Source organism: Aquarana catesbeiana, linkage group LG05 (assembly GCF_042186555.1).
Source record: "Aquarana catesbeiana isolate 2022-GZ linkage group LG05, ASM4218655v1, whole genome shotgun sequence".
NCBI lineage: Eukaryota > Metazoa > Chordata > Amphibia > Anura > Ranidae > Aquarana > Aquarana catesbeiana.
Window position 1 is genome coordinate 112,093,860 of NC_133328.1, and position 20,826 is coordinate 112,114,685.

Here is a 20,826-nt window from a genome sequence, read left to right on the forward strand (position 1 = left end):
TAAAGGGTAAGCAAAGATGAGTTGTAAGGGTTTATGTTTACTCTAAAGTCTAGTTTACACCTGCAGTTTTGGGGTGGAGATGTAAGATGCAAAGGCAGTCATGGGGGGGGGGGGGGTGTTCACAAGTCTTAGCTTCAGTGTTTTGCATTGTGGCACAGTAAAAATTATCTCTGTGCCATGTTTGGTGAAGCCACACTGCAATCGCAAGTTAAAAGTTAGGCTAGCATTTGCGGTGCAGTATTCCTATTGAAAAAGTCTATTCGCTGTCTAAAAGAAAAAGAAAAAAAAGGCATTCAGGAGATGACAGTATCACCTTTGAATTCCTGTTGGCTGTCCAATAGCCAATCTGTGAAAAGCAATCCACTGCATGTCGTTTTTCACAGGAATAGCAAGCTTAAATGAGCCCTAACTAGGACTAATCTGGGGCAGGTAGTGTGGTAATAGATCTGACTACCCAAGCAGAGTTATCCACACTTACCAAGGTACAGTGAGTGATACCTTGGTTCACAAATGCTTCAGTTCACGAACAACTCAGTTCGCGAACAGAAGCGTTCACAAAAAATTGCTTCGGTATGCAAACTCCGCTTTGGTTCACAAACACGAGCCATGCCCATCTTCACTGCTCTGACATGCGGTCACGACTTCCTGTAAGTGAGATTGCGGTCACAGAGAGACACTGACAGTGTACATTGAAGACACTTACAGTGTTGCAAAGCTTTTTGGTGTGCTTTTTAGCACATACTGTGCAGTACTGTACATCCCTGTGCACACTTGCTGTAAAGCTTTTTTGTGTGCTTTTTATCACATACTGTACTGTACTGTGCTGGACATCCAGTCTGGCTCCAAAGAAAATTCAGAGCAAGCACGGTGGTAAGAAGAAAGTGCGGAGCAGTAATAAAGGTGACAAGACTCTTCAGAGCAAGCATGGTGGTAAGAAGAAAGTGCAGAGCGGTAATGAAGGTGACAAGAATGTGCAGAGCTGTAATGCAGGTGACAAGAAATTGCAGAGCAGTAATGAAGGTGACAAGAAAGTGCGGAGCTGTAATGAAGGTGACAAGAATGTGCAGAGCGCTAATGAAGGTGATAAGCAAGTGCAGAGCAGTAATGAAGGTGACAAGAAAGTGCAGAGCGGTAATGCAGGTGACAAGAACGTGCAGAACGGAAATGCAGGTGACAAGAATGTGCAGAGCGGTAATGCAGGTGACAAGAATGTGCAGAACGGAAATGCAGGTGACAAGAATGTGCAGAGCGGTAATGCAGGTGACAAGAATGTGCAGAACGGAAATGCAGGTGACAAGAATGTACAGAATGGTAATTCTGGTGACAAGAATGTGCAGAGCTAGCATTGGTGGTAAAAAGAAAGCGCAGAGTGGTAATGAAGGTGACAAGACTGTTCAGAGAAGGAGCTGTAAGAATAAGGTTGTGAAGAAAATAACCATTCAGCTGAAGACGGAAATTGTAGAAAACATTGACCGTGGTATTCGTGTGACTGATCTGGCCTCGGAGTAAAAGATGGCAAAGTTGACAATCTCGACTATTTTGAAAAAGAAACCTGTCATCAAAGGAGCTGATGAGGCCTTCAGTTCTGACAAGGCCGGTGCAGAAGCCTACAAGAAAGAATTTGCGGAATTCATGAAGACAAGGATACTTTGCTCAACAAGTGTTCAACTGTGATGAAATAGGGCTCTTCTGGAAGAAGATGCGGAACAGAACCTATATCACGCAGGAGGAAAAGGCGCTGCCGGGGCAAAAGCCCATGAAGGACAGATTGACCCTTTTGCTGTGTGTGAACGCAAGCACCAATCTGAAGATTAAGCCACTACTGGTGTACCATTCCCAGACCCGTCGTGCATTCAGGGAACAGAATGTGAACAAGGCCAGACTGCCTGTCATGTGGAGGGCCAATGCGAAAGCTTGGGTCACAAGGCAATTGTTCATGGAATGGCTGCACTAGGTGTTCTCACCCGCTGTAAGAAAATATCTTTCTGACAACCAACTGCCTGAAAGGTGCCTTCTTCTGATGGACAATGCCCTGGCACACCTTCCAACCTTGGTGGATGATATGGACACTGAGTATGACTTTAGAAAGGTCATGTCCCCCCCCCCCAACATGACACCTCTTCTGCAGTCCATGGACCAGCAAGTGATCTGCAACTTCAAGAAGCTGTATATAAAGGCGCTCTTCACTAGGTGTTTTAATGTCACTGAAGAGACATCCTTAAGCCTGAAAGAATTCTGGAAGAAACATTTCAATGTTCTCCACTGCATTAACCTCATTGACACAGCCTGGGAAGATGTCACTCACCGAACCTTAAACTCAGCCTGGAGGAAACTATGGCCAGAATGTGTCACCGAACTTGACTTTGAAGGGTCTAATGCAGAGGTAGTGGAGGAGACTGTGTTCATGGGCAACAGTATGGGTCTGGACTTCGATGGTGCAGACATAGAGGTGCTGGTTGGAGGAGGAGCTGACCACGGAAGTACTTTCTGAACTCCACAGCGAGCAGCAGAAGGCACTTATTGAGGAGTATTCCACTGAGGAAGAGGAAGACAGGGAGGAGGTTAGCAGTGATGCCTTAAAATCCATTATTGAAAAATGGAATGAGTGCCATGCTTTTTGAGAAGCACCACCCCAACATAACTGTAATGAACAGAGTGTTAAATCTGATGAACGATAACATGTCTATCATTTCCGGAGGGTTATGCAGGGCAGGAAAAGATAAGTGACATTAGACAGATTACGATTTACGATAACTGAGCCTGCGGCTAAGAGACAGAAGAGAGGAAACCCCTGAAGGAGATCTCCCCAATGCCCTTGTGGAGGGGGACTCTCCCTCCGAACAATAACCGCCTCCCACCCACCTTCCTCCACGCCAGAAGTTGTCTCAAGCAAGGTTAGTATTCTCTCTCTATTCATACTGTACTGTACTTTGTTTCATATTTTTGTAGTTAAAAATAAAAAGTTCAGAACGGATTAACCTGATTTACATTAAACCCTATGGTAAAACTTGCCTCGGCTTGGAACAACTCGGTTCAAGTCGTTTCACGAATTAAGTTCGTGAACCAAGGTATCACTGTATATAACTCTTGGCTACACCACCAAAGCCTATGTGACAGTGACACCTACAGGACAGGTTGCAGTATTGCCAAACTTTGCTGATTTCTATAGCTTATGGCCCGTACACACGATCTGAAAATCGGACGACAGATCGTCCGTTTTTCTTTTTGTATGCTAGTCGCATATTGAAAACAGAGAGGTTACTAATGTGCCGAAAATTCGCGCACGACAGAACAAAAAATCGGAAGTGATGTCATGTGTTGTATTGTTTTTCTATTGTGTTTTCAGACGACAACTGTGCTGTTTAAACGAAAATCGTACGATCTGGTATTGTATGAGATCAGATAGTATTGGATGAACTGTCGTGATCGGCACTCTAAAGCTCTGTACTAACGATCCGATTATCGTACGAACACGGTATTTTCCGTCCGATTTTCAAACCGTGTGTACGGGCCATTAGCCTTCTCTGGGAATGATGGGTGATGATACTTTCATGACACATGTATAAGCACAAATGTTGTTGCATACTTACGCTCTTTTGCTCTGTCCTTGCTGCGAGGGTGAGACAGCTGTTGCTCGCGGCGATGCCTTTCTGCTTCTTGTTCCTGTCTCTGTTGTTCCATTTTGTGCTCTTTCTCCCGTTCTAAGATCTCTTGTTTTTGTTTCATTGCTAGAAGTTCTTGCTGTAACTTGACAATAGAAAAACAATTCAGAATCTGCTCCTCTGACATATATTGGTATTTTGGAATGTTTTGGAAAAATCATTAGAACATCAAAGCCTAACTCTGAGGAACTGAAAAAATTACCCTTGCAGTGGGGCTTCTCTGGTTCCAGGTTGTAAGCAGACCTTCAGCATTCTCCCTTACAAATGCAGGCCTTTGGTCCCCCTGAAACCTCTTCTTTGTAGCGCTCCAGCCAACGGTCACAGCTGTTATGTTATCATTTACAGTGCAGAACAGGAGCGCCAAAGAGAGGAGGTTTTGGAGGACCGATTGCATGGAGGACCCTGTGGGAGCGAGGGATAAGAAAAGCAAAAAGTACTTTAACCACTTGCCGTCTGGAAGATTTACCCCCCTTCATGACAGGCCATTTTTTGCTTTTTGGCACTGCGTTACTTTAACCTCATAATTGCGCGGTCATGCAACACTGCACCCAAATAAAATTTATATCATTTTTTTCACATAAGTAGAGCTTTCTTTTGGTGGTATTTGATCACCACTGGGTTTTTTATTTTTTGCAGTATAAACAAAAATAGACCAAACATTTAAAAAAAAAAAAAACAATATTTTTTAATTTCCACTATAACACATATCCAATTAAAAAAAAGTTTACAAAACCTAATTGTATTTTTGCAATTTTAAAATAAAAAAACACATTTTTCTTAGTTTCTGTCATAAAATTTTGCAAACAAATAATCTTTCTTCATAAATGTATGTCAATATATAAGCCCTATAATATATATAGTGTCTAGCGGCTGGTGGTTTTTTTTTGGGGGGGGGGGGGGCGGCAAACAACAACGCCCCCCCCGAGCGGCTGTCGGTACCTCCTCCCCACTGTCTGCCAGTCGGTTCAGCACTTGCCCCATCTAGGCGGGTAGTGGCTCCGTGTCCTCTCCTCCATCTGTGGCTTCCAGCGTGCGGTTCCTCCCCTCCTCCTATGCATCCAATAGGATCGCCTCTCCTTTCAGTCAATCAGGTGACAGGTCTCCAAACCCTCTTCCTGATTGGCCGGAAGGAGGATCAGTGTTACAATAGCGAATATTCATTCACTGTTGTAACACATCTGGGTGGGCTCTGTTCGCATTCTCTGCACCCCAAGCCTCTGGCTCTATTCAGGTGCTTAAAAAAAAAACACCCCCGCCATTGTAATTCATGCATCTGGCATCCTGCAAGGAGCTGGATGCATGGATAGCCTAAAAATCACTGATCGATGCCATTACTAGTAAAAAAAAAAAAAAAAGATATAAATGCTATAGATCTATCACCTATTTTGTAGATGTGATAACTTTTGCGCAAACCAATCAATATACGCTTATTGGGATTTTTTTTACCAAAAATATGTAGCAGAATACATATCAGCCTAAACTGATGAATAAATTAGTTTCTTTACTTTTTTTTTGGAAATGTTTTATAGCAGAAAGTCAAAAAAAATATATATTATTTTTCTAAATTGTCAGTCTTTTTTTGTTTATAGTGCAAAAAATAAAAACCAGAGTTGATCAAATACCACCAATAGAAAGCTCTATTTGTGGGAAAAAAAGGACATCAATTTGTTTGGGTACAGTGTCGCATGACCGCGCAATTGTCAGTTAAAGTAATGCAGTGCCGTATCTCAAAAAATGGCCTGGTCATGAAGGGGGTACACCTTCCGGAGCTGCAGAGGTTACACAGATTGCACACCCCTATACATGAAATACATTATAAAGAGCAATCATATTGACCACAACAATCCATCAGATTTCATTTTCATCTCTGCAAGAAAAATGGAAGATGATTGGTCGCTCTTGGTTAATGTATTGGGAATATTGATGTGTTTCTTTATACTACCTTACTGAATGAGCCCAAGAGTCTGTACAGGCTCGGCAATCACTCGGCAATCACTTTACAAAATGCTTAGTTTATTCTTACATATAAATAACACTAAACACATTTTAAATTAGCCATTCAGAATAGAAGAGAACAAAATGGTGTAATTAAACCAAAAATCCATGAAATTTCTATGTTAGACAAATCCATCCATCTCAGTCTAAAAGCATTTTCATCCTACATTAACCTGTGCCGTGCCAGAGCTCTGCAATGGGTGGTACGCTGTGTCAAATACATCCCTGGCAGCTCAAGTTGCAAGACCTGAACTTTCTTGGAAATCACATTTCTTTGTAAAGAACTTAATGGAAGCAATGCCCCAGGGAACCATTCACAGTCAGTTGTAAATGTTCTTAAAAGAAACATTGCTAGTCACTCTTTTCCTCTTTGGATAACAGACAAGAGGAATGACAATGGGAGCCCTGTTAATATGAGAAATCTACTCAGCTATGCAGGAAACAGATTTGCTGAATTAAAGAAATGTGGTGCCCCACTGCTTGTTTAGGGAGAGAGGCCCGAGGACAATTTGACTAAAATCAAAAACAACGTTAACCTTTAAGATGTGGAAAGTCATTAATCATGCATAGCGCTGGAACCCGTGTTATTGCACCATCTGACAACTGAACTTCCATTCTGCAAAGCCCTGCATACCATGTAAGCTATCTTTAACATTTAATAGCCCTGAATTACAACACTTAGACAACAGAATTATCACATAATGATATATTATCCGCTATATACACAGATGCACACTAACCAAGTGACTGAAATCATTTTATTTTGTAAAGTAAGGTCCCATTCACGATTGCAAAATGGGCTGTTTGTGATTACCCGCGGGAGATTCCGCTGAGATCCATGCGAAGAGGTACGGACAAAAAGCCCCACTGAAAGCAATAGGAGCCTGACAGTGCCCATCAGCTGTTTGCAGCCGTTCACATGTAATCACTCATGCAGCGATTACCCACAGACAGTCTGCATCCTGGGCTGATCATCAACAAGTAATTACTGCATGAATGATTACATAGATCCCTGTTGGGTCTGCCACAGGTGATCACAACAGACCCCATTCGCAATTGTGAATGAGGCTATTATATCTTTATTGAGTATATATTTAACATTATAAATATACACTCCCTGGCCACTTTATTAGATACACCTGTTCAATTGCTTGGTAACACAAACTGCTAATCAGCCAATCACATAGCAGCAACTCAATGCATTTAAGCATCTAGATGTGGTGAAGACGACTCGCTGAAGTTCAAATGAAGCATCAGAATTTATTTTATTTATTTATTTATTTCAGGTACTTATATAGCGCTGTCAATTTACGCAGCGCTTTACATATACATTGTACATTCACATCAGTCCCTACCCTCAAGGAGCTTACAATCTAAGGTCCCTAAGTCACACTCATACATACTAGGGACAATTTAGACCGGATCCAATTAACCTACCAGCATGTCAGAATGGGGAAGAAAGTTGATTTAAGTGACTTTGAACGTGGCATGGTTGTTGGTGTCAGACGGGCTGGTCTGAGTATTTCAAAAACTACTGATCTACTTCCATGTGTGTAAAATCTCCAGTGAGCATCAGTTGTGTGGGCAAAAATGCTTTATTGATGTCAGAGGTTAATGGGCAGTCTAGTTTGAGATGATAGAAAGGCAACAGTAATTCAAATAACCACTCGTTACAACCAAGGTATGCAGAATACCATCACTGAATGCACAATACATCGAACCTTGAAGCTAATGGGCTATAGCAGTAGAAGACCGGACCGGGTGCCACTCCTGTCATCTAAGAACAGGTAACCAAGCCTACAATTCGCACAGGCTCACCAAAATTGGACAATAGAAGATTGGAAAAACATTGGCTGGTCTGATGAGTCTCGATTTCAGCTGCCGCATTCAGATGGTAGGGTCAGAGTAAACAACATGAAAGCATGGATCCATCCTGCCTTGTAACAATGGTTCAGGTTGGTGGTGGTGGTATACTGGTGAGGGGGATATTTTCTTGGCACACTTTGGGCCCCTTAGTATTATTTGAGCATCATTTAAATGCCACGGCCTACCTGAGTATTGTTGCTGACCATGTCCATCCCTTTATGACTACAGTGTACCTATCTTCTGATGGCTACTTCCAGCAGGATAATGCACCATGTCACAAAGCTCAAATCATCTTAAACTGGTTTCTTGAACATGACAATGAGTTCACTGTACCCCAATGGCCTCCACAGTCACCAGCTCTCAGTCCAGTAGAGCACCTTTGGGATGTGGTGGAATGGGAGATTCACATCATAAATGTGCAGCCGACAAATCTGCAGAAACTGCGTGATGTTATCATGTTCATATGGATCAAAATCTCTGAGGGATGTTTCCAGCACCTTGTTAAATCTATGCGGCGAATAATTAAGGCAGTTCTGAAGGGAAAAGGGGCCCAACCCAGTACTAGCAAGGTGTACCTAATAAAGTGGCCAGTGAGTGTATTTTATAAAGTTTAAATATCATTATTTGAAGAAACACTCAAGTTAGGTTTGATATTTTTGAATGTAGGCCTCTAAATGGGCATGAGCGAAATTGTGAGTTTTCCCTTCTCTAAAATTTTTAAGAGAATCAAAATATTTCATCAAAAACTTTAATATATTGAATAAATACATTGGCATCAATAGAAAAAGGTGAAACAAAGGTGTTTTTAAGGGTGCAAAGGCCTTTAAAATGGCTCCTGATGGACCTGGTCTTGTCCATATAACAAACCCTAATTAGCCCTATTATTTTACATTTTTATTGACAAAAAGGAAAAACAGACATCAAAAACAAATATTTAAACTAACCCTGCACAATAACAACCAAATACACAAAAAAGGAAAAACCCAAATACAAAGATTACTAAATAAAAACAATTAAACTACCTCAAATATACTGGTAGAAAACACAGCCTCTAAATGACGTTTCACTAAAGAATTAAATGCTAATTTTGACTTTTTACTTTGCAGAATTATCACCGATGGTAAGATCAATTTAACCAAAATCACTCCACTCATCCCGATTCCCGACTCACCCAGGGAACATCTGCTGTGTGTTGGTAGTTTCACCCTAGCATTAAACCTGTACAGCTGCCCCAATAAATAAGTCCCTATTATTGCTGGTGTTTTTATATTCTGAAGAGTCCTGAATCTGAGCCAGTAAAAATGTTCCTTGGCCCGAACAGCCCCCTCTCTAGTTCTCAGAGAAGGAAATTGCATATTAAAGAGTCATGTGATAAGACACACTTTGAAAACGCTTCAGATTCTGCATCTGGGTAAAACGTAACAATTTTGTATGAGTGACCTTATGGCAAAGTAACTCATAGAAATAGAACTTTATGGTTTGATTCCACTTGTTTCCACAAGTTAAGCCTCGTACACACGATCAGATTGTCGGCCAACAAACACGAATGTAGTGACATACTACAAGGAATTTCAGCTCTTGAGTGCCACCCTTTGGGCACCTTCTGCTAATGTCGTGTTTGGTGAGCATTGATTCTGAGCATGCGTGTTTGTACTTTCAACTTTTGTGTGACGGACTTGTGTACAGACAATAGGAAAATCTGACAACAGGCCATTCTCCGCCCAAAAATTTACTAGCCTGCCATCCAACATTTGTTGGCAGAAAGTTGGACAACAATTGTCTGATGGAGCGTACTAACGGTCGGATTTTAGGCCAACAGTCTGTCATCACACAATTCCCTGCCGAAAATCTGATAGTGTGTACGAGGCTTTAGTCTTCAAATTTGTAAAATATTCACAACTGCAAAAATATAACATACACAGACATACAGATCTAAATAGGGGGTTGATTTACTAAAGGCATATAGACTGTTCACTTTTTAAGGGAATTATCCCCAGAACTTAGTGAACGAGGTGAATCTTTGCTAAATTCTAGGGATGAGCTTGATGTTCGGGTGGAACATAGGTTCGACTCGAACATCAGGTGCTCGCCCGTTCGCCGAAGAGAGAACATTATGGGGCGTTTGTGGCAAATTTGAGCGCCGCGGAACACCCCTAGGGTAATCCCTTTGGTTCTTGTCAGAACAGAAGTGCATAGTGAATTACTTTTACAAAATGCATGTAATCAGTCAAAGAAGCTTTAAAATAGTTTACCTAAAGCCAAACCTCTTGCGTTTATTTCTATTTTATTTTTTTATATATAAACGGGAAAGATTTTTATTTTTTATGCCCTCTGTCTGCCTTTGTGTGCACAGCTTGCAGAGTTTCGTTCCTCTTTAAATCGTATACTTCTATATTGTGAATAACTGCGTGCAAGACTATAGACACCCTAGCTGTGCTTACATTTATTAGAATAATAGCAGTAAAACACATTTGTCATTGTGTTGAGGGTGAAAACCTGACTTTAGAAAGGGATCGTCCAAAATGTGAGATTATTTTGTTTTTTTGTATTAAAAAAAAAGAATGAGATACCCTTATTCTAACACTGTGTAATAATGGGCTACATCCTCGTAGTATACTTAAGCATAGCTGGGTAAACACTTTATCACAGTAAGGGCTCTCTGAAGCAGCCAGGCAGACCACACAACTCCTGGAAGACAGCGGTCCCACAAGCGCTTGCTGTGTTTCCCTTCCACTTCAATTTGCATTGGCTCCCAGCTGACATTAGCAGGCTCCATAACAACCGCTATTTGGAGGCTTAGGACTGTTCCCTGACCACTCACGGTCATTACTTAACAACATAAATATTGGCCAGCAATGAGACTTTAATTATTTTGATTTATACGCAAATGTTTCAGGTCTGTTTTTTTTTTCAAGTGCTGTCACATAACTGCTTTTAGCTTTGGATAATGAGCACAGGTGTGCATGTGATGGACAGGGATCAATATATAGGCAATAACTGGCTGCTGAATATACTGATTCATTACATGATGAGGATTCAATTTTCTGATTGATTAATTATAGACATACAAATATCCAGAAGTGTTTGCTAGTTAGAAAATCTCTATGGCTGTCCCTATACGCACTCGTGATGTTTTGCAAACCTGATCTGCGTATTACATTACAACAGTGATTTCCTTAGTGCTGCAAAGAAAAGATTGCTCTGAGCACAGTGAACATTTGGTGGTTCTGACTCTTTCTATATAATCCTTCCTTAGGGCTTGTGTACACAAGTGTCAGCAGTTTGTTTTTTTTTTCAATGAAGTAGTGTAGATTACAGTTCAGAGGCTGTGTTTTATCTGCATTACATTGTGGGGTTGATTTACTAAAGGCAAATAGACTGTGCACTTTGCAAAGTGCAGTTGCCCCAGAGCTTAGTTAATGAGCTAAAGCTTCACTTTGTAAAGAGTACCCAATCACATGCAAAGAAAATGGAAAAAAAACAGCATTTTTACTTGCACATGATTGGATGACGGAAGTCAGCAGAGCTTCTGCTCATTTACTAAACTCTGGAGCAGCTGCACTTGCAGAGGACAACTGCACTTTGCAGAGTGCACAGTCTATCTTCCTTTAGTAAATCAACCCCGGTACTTCTTTGGCCTCGCAGGTCCTAATGAGGTGGGCTTAGAATGTAGGTAAAACAAGTAAAATGCAGCCTTTTTGACAAACGCTGCATTTTCCATTTTGACCCAGCATTGCTCAAATGCATGCATTCAAATGAAAAAGTGTTTAACCTCTTGTCACCGTGCAAACGTTTTAGGCAGGTGTAAAAAAATGCAGTGAATTAAGAATGCTTTCAGAAATAGAGGTCTTAATAGTTTTTTTTTTTTCAATTTACAAAATGCAAAATGAGCAAACAGAAGAAAAATCTAAATTAAATCAATATTTGGTGTGCCCACCCTTTGCCTTCAAAATAGCATCAGTTCTTCTAGGTACACTTGCACACCGTTTTTGAAGGAACTTGGCAGGTAGGTTGTTCCAAACATCTTGGTGAACTAACCACAGATCGTCTGTGGATGTTGGTTACCTCAACCCTTCTGGCTCATCCCAATCCCCCCCAATGTCTGTCTGCTCATGTGCACAAATGAGGATTCCGAGACCCTGCACACAACATTCTGCTGATATGCATTTCATCCAACATCTTTTTACATCTGAAATACACTCTCTTGCAGGGCCCTGAATATTTTGTGGTTCAGGCTAGTGATCAGACCTTAGCCTAAATGCCTGAGGCCCATTTGACATGGGGGCCCATGCCACCTGGTACATGACAAAGTTAAGGGGTCCCACTACCAGAAGGGTAAACCTCATTCCATCCACCACCAACCCCTAGGTAAATCAGATTTGTACTTCAAACTTAAAATATGTGTTCAATTCTGCTTCTTAATTATCTTATTAGTGACTATGCATCTTCTCTCTTCTGGGCGCATAACTCTTTTAATCTTGCATTCATGGTCAGTAATGAGAAATTGCAGTGGCTTACTTTTGTAAACTTTACTGTGTAATAATTAAAATAAAATACAAGTATATGTTACCATGAAGTTCAATACAGTCCACATGTTAACATAAGCCCCAAAGTAATATGCATAAACTTCCCAAAATATGGCTAAACAGTCTGTAACTGCCCACATAATGCAGGAGGGGTTACTGTTACTGGTTACTGTACTCACCTACTCATGTGTTCTTCAAGCCTTAGGCCTTCTGGCAACTCCCACAATGAGGAAATGCTCCCTCTGCTACATATCTGCCCTCTCCTTCCCTAGCTCCCATAGACTACAACTCCTTTATTTTATAAAGAGAAAGAGCAGGACCTCTAAGCACCACATACCCTGGGAGAAGTAACTATATTTTAAAGGGAAACCCTTTCTACATGCAGTTGACCACAGGTAGGATGTGGATACAAGACCAGCCACCCTGTACAAGGAGAGAGTAGTAGTAAATGGTCTTTATTACAGGAAGCGCCTGCACAAAAGCCAATGTTTCATGCTGGGTAACTGCACAGATCTGAAAGAAGTACTTACAGTGGAAGTTCAGGCAAAACCTAATTAACGCTAAACCTGCTCTCTGCCACATTCTAAACCTAATCTATCAAACCCTGCAAAGCAAAAATTGCTGTACTTATCTATTCTGCAGCCGACCCGGTCTGGTTCCAGCATAAGCTGTTCAGTGACAGCTACAGTAATTCAGCATTGTAAGTAAGGGAAATCAGCAGTGAAAACTTCAGGCTTCACAGACGGTTTCCTACTGCACATGCGCAAATCATGCTGCCATTTCTGAATGGTCCTGCTGTCTTCTGGGACCTGTGTGTGTCCCGGAAGGTAGTGGGGGGAAGGAGGAGGGGCCAGAAAATGAAATTGGTGATCTTACCCAGAGGTAGGACCGGTTACCTGTCATAACCAGATACCCACTCCCCCCCAAAAAGTGCCAAATGTGGCAGTGGAGGAGGGGAGGTTGTGAACAAGCGGAGGTTCCCCTTTTGAGTAGAGCTCCACTTTAAGGCACACCAAGATTCAAGTAACAGTGCAAATTACTCTTGTATTTAGGCAATATTTGCTTATTCCTAAATTCAGCTCCAATGCATCATGATGTGAGCAGGATTCATTTTTCAAGAACCATTAAAGCCCAACTCAAGTCTCAATTTTTTCCAAAGTAAGAACTCTTCTCAGGCTTTGATTTCTGATTGCGATCCATCTGTGCAGTTTTTTCCTCACTTTCTGTCCCTGTCTGTCTTTGTGCATGGTATTTAGAATAGTTTAGTGTATTTCAATTAGTGTTCTTTGTATTTTTGTTTTTATCCTTTTCTTGGCACAAAAGTTGATAGGAACTTTTGTGACCCTCAGGATCCTTTTTAAAGCTCACTTTACCATTAAATACCATCAAAACCAACTTTATTTCACCTTCCACAATGTCTCCAATAAATTTTGAAAAAATAATAAACTTTTGCTCAAATCTTTTGATTTGCACCAAGATTTCATGGAAATGAAAACAGGCTTCCTTATCCTGATCTCTGCTCCTGAAATTTCAAGCTCCCAGCTGTAATGCCGATCCCTTGATTTTTGAAATACTGTAAAAATTGGACTCGACCATGTATGTATTTTTTCTAACTTTCCTGATCTGTGTGCTTGCTTCAGGTCAGTGATTTGGAAGTATTGAACCCATAACAGCCAGGCAACACTCATCTTCAGATAGAGGTTTGCAATTAAAGCCCCCTACTTCTCTCCAGTGTTAATTTCGTCAATGAAAACATTTTCGTCAAAGATTTTGTCAGTGGCATTTTTACAGTGACGAAAACTAAACTAAAATTACAGCACCAGTGCTAAAACCGACTAAAACATTTTAGTCTACTAACTTAATACCATTTTAGTCTACTAAAATACGACTAAAACTAAAACAATTGAGAGGACTAAAATACAACTAAATCTAAAATGGCATTTTAGTCAAAATACAAGAATGCAACTACAACTACATTGAAATTTTACGTCAAAATTAGGGATGAGCTTCGAGTTCGAGTCGAACTCATGTTCGACTCGAACATTGGCTGTTCGCAAGTTCGCCGAACAGCGAACAATTTGGGGTGTTCGCGGCAAATTCGAATGCTGCGGAACACCCTTTAAAAGTCTATGGGAGAAATCAAAAGTGCTAATTTTAAAGGCTAATATGCAAGATATTGTCATAAAAAGTGTTTGGGGACCTGGGTCCTGCCCCAGGGGACATGGATCAATGCAAAAAAAAGTTTTAAAAATGGCCGTTTTTTCAGGAGCAGTGATTTTAATAATGCTTAAAGTCAATCAATAAAAGTGTAATATCCCTTTAAATTTCGTACCTGGGGGGTGTCTATAGTATGCCTGTAAAGGGGCGCATGTTTCCTGTGTTTAGAACAGTCTGACAGCAAAATGACATTTTGAAGGAAAAAACTCATTTAAAACTACCCGCGGCTATTGCATTGCCGACAATACACATAGAAGTTCATTGATAAAAACGGCATGGGAATTCCCCAAAGGGGAACCCCGAACCAAAATTAAAAAAAAAAAATGACGTGGGAGTCCCCCTAAATTCCATACCAGGCCCTTCAGGTCTGATATGGATATTAAGGGGAACCCCGGCCAAAATTTAAAAAAAAAAATGACGTGGGGTTCCCCCTAAATTCCATACCAGACCCTTCAGGTCTGGTATGGATTTTAAGGGGAACCCCGCGCCAAAAAAAAAACGGCGTGGGGTCCCCCCAAAAATCCATACCAGACCCTTATCCGAGCACGCAACCTGGCAGGCCGCAGGAAAAGAGGGGGGGACGAGAGTGCGGCCCCCCCTCCCTCCTGAACCGTACCAGGCCACATGCCCTCAACATTGGGAGGGTGCTTTGGGGTAGCCCCCCAAAACACCTTGTCCCCATGTTGATGAGGACAAGGGCCTCATCCCCACAACCCTGGCCGGTGGTTGTGGGGGTCTGCGGGCGGGGGGCTTATCGGAATCTGGAAGCCCCCTTTAACAAGGTGACCCCCAGATCCCGGCCCCCCCCTGTGTGAAATGGTAAGGGGGTACTTATACCCCTACCATTTCACGAAAAAAGTGTCAAAAATGTTAAAAATGACAAGAGACAGTTTTTGACAATTCCTTTATTTAAATGCTTCTTCTTTCTTCTATCTTCCTTCATCTTCTGGTTCTTCTGGTTCTTCTGGCTCTTCTGGTTCTTCCTCCGGCGTTCTCGTCCAGCATCTCCTCCGCGGCGTCTTCTATCTTCTTCTCCTCGGGCCGCTCCGCACCCATGGCATGGGGGGGAGGCTCCCGCTCTTCTCTTCTTCTTTTCTTCTCTTCTTCTCTTCTTCATTTTCTTCTCCGGGCCGCTCCGCAATCCATGCTGGCATGGAGGGAGGCTCCCGCTGTGTGACGGCGCTCCTCGTCTGACAGTTCTTACATAACGGGGGGCGGGGCCACCCGGTGACCCCGCCCCCCTCTGACGCACGGGACATGACGGGACTTCCCTGTGGCATTCCCCGTGACGTCACAGGGAAGTCCCGTCAAGTCACCGTGCGTCAGAGTGGGGCGGGGTCACCGGGTGGCCCCGCCCCCCCGTTATTTAAGAACTGTCAGACGAGGAGCGCCGTCACACAGCGGGAGCCTCCCTCCATGCCAGCATGGATTGCGGAGCGGCCCGGAGAAGAAAATGAAGAAGAGAAGAAGAGAAGAAAAGAAGAAGAGAAGAGCGGGAGCCTCCCCCCCATGCCATGGGTGCGGAGCGGCCCGAGGAGAAGAAGATAGAAGACGCCGCGGAGGAGATGCTGGACGAGAACGCCGGAGGAAGAACCAGAAGAGCCAGAAGAACCAGAAGAACCAGAAGATGAAGGAAGATAGAAGAAAGAAGAAGCATTTAAATAAAGGAATTGTCAAAAACTGTCTCTTGTCATTTTTAACATTTTTGACACTTTTTTCGTGAAATGGTAGGGGTACTTATGTACCCCCTTACCATTTCACACAGGGGGGGGGCCGGGATCTGGGGGTCACCTTGTTAAAGGGGGCTTCCAGATTCCGATAAGCCCCCCGCCCGCAGACCCCCACAACCACCGGCCAGGGTTGTGGGGATGAGGCCCTTGTCCTCATCAACATGGGGACAAGGTGTTTTGGGGGGCTACCCCAAAGCACCCTCCCAATGTTGAGGGCATGTGGCCTGGTACGGTTCAGGAGGGAGGGGGGGCCGCACTCTCGTCCCCCCCTCTTTTCCTGCGGCCTGCCAGGTTGCGTGCTCGGATAAGGGTCTGGTATGGATTTTTGGGGGGACCCCACGCCGTTTTTTTTTTTTTTTTTTGGCGCGGGGTTCCCCTTAAAATCCATACCAGACCTGAAGGGTCTGGTATGGAATTTAGGGGGAACCCCACATCATTTTTTTTTTTTAATTTTGGCCGGGGTTCCCCTTAATATCCATACCAGACCTGAAGGGCCTGGTATGGAATTTAGGAGGACTCCCACATCATTTTTTTTTTTTAATTTTGGTTCGGGGTTCCCCTTTGGGGAATTCCCATGCCGTTTTTATCAATGAACTTCTATGTGTATTGTCGGCAATGCAATAGCCGCGGGTAGTTTTAAATTAGTTTTTTCCTTCAAAATGTCATTTTGCTGTCAGACTGTTCTAAACACAGGAAACATGCGCCCCTTTACAGGCATACTATAGACACCCCCCAGGTACGAAATTTAAAGGGATATTACACTTTTATTGTTTGACTTTAAGCATTATTAAAATCACTGCTCCTGAAAAAACGGCCGTTTTTAAAACTTTTTTTTGCATTGATCCATGTCCCCTGGGGCAGGACCCAGGTCCCCAAACACTTTTTATGACAATAACTTGCATATAAGCCTTTAAAATTAGCACTTTTGTTTATTCATGTTCGTGTCCCATAGACTTTAACGGTGTTCGCGTGTTCGAACGAACTTTTTTCCTGTTCGCATGTTCTGGTGCGAACCGAACAGGGGGGTGTTCGGCTCATCCCTAGTCAAAATTAACACTGGTCTGTGGTGCATGTTCATACCTCAATACCATAAATAATAACATATTCGATTTTTCACTCCAGCAGTATATAATGAGTTTGGAAATTGTAGAGAATAGCTTAAATAATGCATTACAATTTAACTATACCCATTACATTTTAGATGACTAAAATTCGTTTTAGTCGACTAAAATGTCCTGGAGATTTAGTCGACTTAATACGACTAAAGCTAAAACAATTGCAGAAGACTATGATAGGACCTTGTTGTTGGAAATTCCGACCAAGTGTAGGCTTCATCACACATTTTCCATAGAAATTTCTGACACACAAAGTTTGAGAGCTTGCTATAAAATTTTCCGACAACAAAATTCCGACAATCGGAAATTCCTATCGTGTTTACACAAATCCGACGCACAAAGTGCCACGCATGCTCAGAATAAATTAAGAGACGAAAGCTATTGGCTACTGCCCCGTTTATAGTCCCGACATACATGTTTTATGTCACAGCATACAGAACGATCAGAACTTTGTGTGACCGTGTGTATGCAAGACAAGTATGAGCCAACATCCGTCTGAAAAAATCCATGGATTTTGTTGTCGGAATGTCCGAACAATGTCCGACCGTGTGTACAGGGCATAAGACTAAAACAAAATTGAAATTTGCTGCCAAAATTAACACTGTAGAGCACATTTTCGTCCACTGACAAAAACTATAACGAAAATCAAATCAGTTTTTGTTCCTTAATGAAAATGGGGCAAAAATGACAAGGAGGGACATTTACTGTCATGAAATACCATATTTATCGGCGAATAACACAGTGTGTGTGTGTTATACGCCAATATTTGCTTTTACCAACAGGGGGGCGGGGATTGGGCGTCCGCCCCGGGTGCCACACATTGGGGGGGTGTCAGGCCGGCTGCTTCGCCTCTCCTGGCCCTGGGACAGCACTGCCAGCATAGTCTAACGTTAGGAAAAAATCACTGCCAGCCCATTCTCCTACACCGCTCCTCCTGTGCCACTCTCATTGTAAAACAAAGCTTCTAAATACCAAAATTGCTCCGTTCTTGTCAGCTGCTCTCCTCCTCCTTATCCTCCTCCTCCGAGTGTTGCTTTAGATTGGAGGAGAGCTGTCACATGACCATCTATGAAACGTCAGAGGAGAGCAGTCATGTGACTGGGTCAGTGAAAGAACGGAACTATTGAGCTATTTAGAGACTTTGATTTACAATGAGACTGACACAGGAGGAGCTGTGTATGAGAAAGGGCTGGCAGTGATTTATTCTTAATTTTAGTGTTTATTGTGCAGAGGGTGGGGGCTGTGTATTGTGCAGAGGGTGGGGGCTGTGTATTGTGCAAAGGGTGGGGGCTGTGTATTGTGCAGAGGGTGGGGGCTGTGTATTGTGCAAAGGGTGGGGGCTGTGTATTGTGCAGAGGGTGAGGGATGTGTATTGTGCAGAGGGTGGGGGATGTGTATTGTGCAGAGGGTGGGGGCTGTGTATTGTGCAGAGGGTGGGGGCTGTGTATTGTGCAGAGGGTGGGGGCTGTGTACTGTGCAGAGGGTGGGGGCTGTGTATTGTGCAAAGGGTGGGGGCTGTGTATTGTGCAAAGGGTGGGGGCTGTGTATTGTGCAGAGGGTGGGGGACGTGTATTGTGCAGAGGGTGGGGGCTGTGTATTGTGCAGAGGGTGGGGGCTGTGTACTGTGCAGAGGGTGGAGGCTGTGTATTGTGCAGAGGGTGGGGGATGTGTATTGTGCAGAGGGTGGGGGCTGTGTATTGTGCAGAGGGTGAGGGATGTGTATTGTGCAGAGGGTGGGGGCTGTGTATTGTGCAGAGGGTGAGGGATGTGTATTGTGCAGAGGGTGGGGGCTGTGTATTGTGCAGAGGGTGGGGGCTGTGTATTGTGCAGAGGGTGGGGGCTGTGTATTGTGCAGAGGGTGGGGGCTGTGTATTATGAAGAGGGTGAGGGACTGCGACTAAAATACGCTGACCAAAATGGGACTAAAACTAAAATGGCATTTTAGTCAAAGACTATGACTAAAACAAAAACACTTGCAGAAGACTAAAATTGGACTAAAATGCAATTTTAGTCCTAAGACTAAAACTAAATCAAAATTTGCTGCCAAAATTAACACTGCTTCTCTCATGATTGGTTTACTAGAAGTTATGTTCCTTTTGCCAATGAGAAACACAAAGACAAAAACAAGACCACTAGAGTATACTGCAACTAGTCTTTAGTAAACTGGTACCTTGAGGTGCTCCTGCAGCTGGGCTTGGTGTTGTCTTGTGAGGTTTTCATGCTGCTTCTGAAACTCAGCAATGAGCAGCTGTTTCTGAATCTGCTGCTGCTGTTGAATCAGTAAAAGCTCTTGCTGTAGCTGCTTCTCTCGTAAGCTAGGATCTAACATAGGCATGACTGTCCTTAGATCTGTCCGTAGGTCCAGTGGTGTTATGGGGTCCAAACCTACTGGGACTTCAGTCTTCACATCTGTAAGAGAAATCAAACAGCACATAAGCACAAAGAGAACATAAAGAACCTATAACAGGAACAACAATTCCTTTCATCATAAAACATTTTGCATAAAGATGAAAGAGGTTTTGTTTTTTTAAATCATGTCTATTATTTTAAGTTCCATGCAATGCATTTATATAGCTATAAGTAAAGATATGACCAATTTCCAGAGACAAGAGTGAGATATTGCCCTGGCTCAATAAGGCAGTATTTTGGGTAAACCAAACTCCAGTTTGAAAATCTTTGAAATAATCCATTGTTTCCCACACTATGCAAGGATAACTTGCCACAAATTTATGGCAGTGTTGAATTTTCACTGGCAATTTGTACACTTGCAGAGCACTTGAAGCACAAGTTCTAGTTTACATTTTTCCAATTTGTAGTAAATTTGCATGGCAAGTCTCTAGCAAGAGCAAAGTTGCAGTGATGAGTCTACAGCAAGAGCTCTGCAAGTCTACAGCATGAAAATTCAGCCACAATGACCCCTGTGGTGGGATGATTATTGCACAACATAACTGAACCAGAATTTGCAGCAGACTTGCCAAATGTTTGCAAAAAAAAGTAGATCTGGATTCACTCCATATGGACTTGCTGCCATTGGGCAACAGACTTCTGAAGCCTGGCAAGCCTAGCAATAGCTTAGCAAGTCATTTTCAAACTTGCAGCACATTTGCTTGCTATCTGGGATAGAGACATACTTTAACAGGTGTAGTGTAAGCAACATCTACTAAAAGACATCTGGAGGCTATAACCCAGATAGCAAGCAATTGTGCTGGAAGATTGAAAATGACTTCCTAAGATATTGCTAGACTTGCTAGTCTTCACAAGTTTCTTGCACAATTGTAGCAATTCCGCATTGCATGACTCCAGATCAACTTTCTTTGCAAACATTCTACAAATCTGCTGCAAGTTCTGGTTCAGTTATGTTGGGCAATAGTCATCCCACCACAGGGGTCACTGTGGCTGAATTGTCATGCTGTAAGACTTGCAGAGCTCTTACTGTAGACTTACCACTGCAACTTTGCTCTTGCCAGTGAAAATGTGCAGCGAGTTAACAGACTTAGGATTCAACACTGCCACAAATTTGTGGCAAGTTATCCTTGCTATCTGGGAAAGTGTGCACATGAAAGTTGTTAACCTGTTCATAAAAAAATATGCTCACAGGGAGATATATCTGGTGCCAGTCAAAGGATTGGCCAAAGTATAGAACATAGCAATTCATTATATTCATTGACATCAGTCATTCAGGGATGCCTGAGGAGGTCTTGCCCATAGTCATGGA

The 20,826-nt window shown here is 42.7% G+C and overlaps 1 protein-coding gene across 9 annotated transcripts in view; it reads right to left on the minus strand.

The window, feature by feature from the left end:
• The window catches only part of HDAC9 (histone deacetylase 9), an 872,451-nt gene that overhangs the window by 302,248 nt on the left and 549,377 nt on the right, over positions 1-20,826 (minus strand). For 6 of the 9 annotated variants that reach the window (XM_073630072.1, XM_073630070.1, XM_073630071.1 and 3 more), the window contains 2 exons: positions 19,282-19,520; positions 3,591-3,747 (listed from right to left, as the gene is read on the minus strand). In XM_073630072.1, the coding sequence (XP_073486173.1) occupies positions 3,591-3,747; positions 19,282-19,520 (396 nt within the window). Of the gene's footprint in view, positions 1-3,590; positions 3,748-19,281; positions 19,546-20,826 lie in introns of those variants that run through there. The other 3 variants (XM_073630069.1, XM_073630074.1, XM_073630075.1) reach the window with 2 other exon arrangements.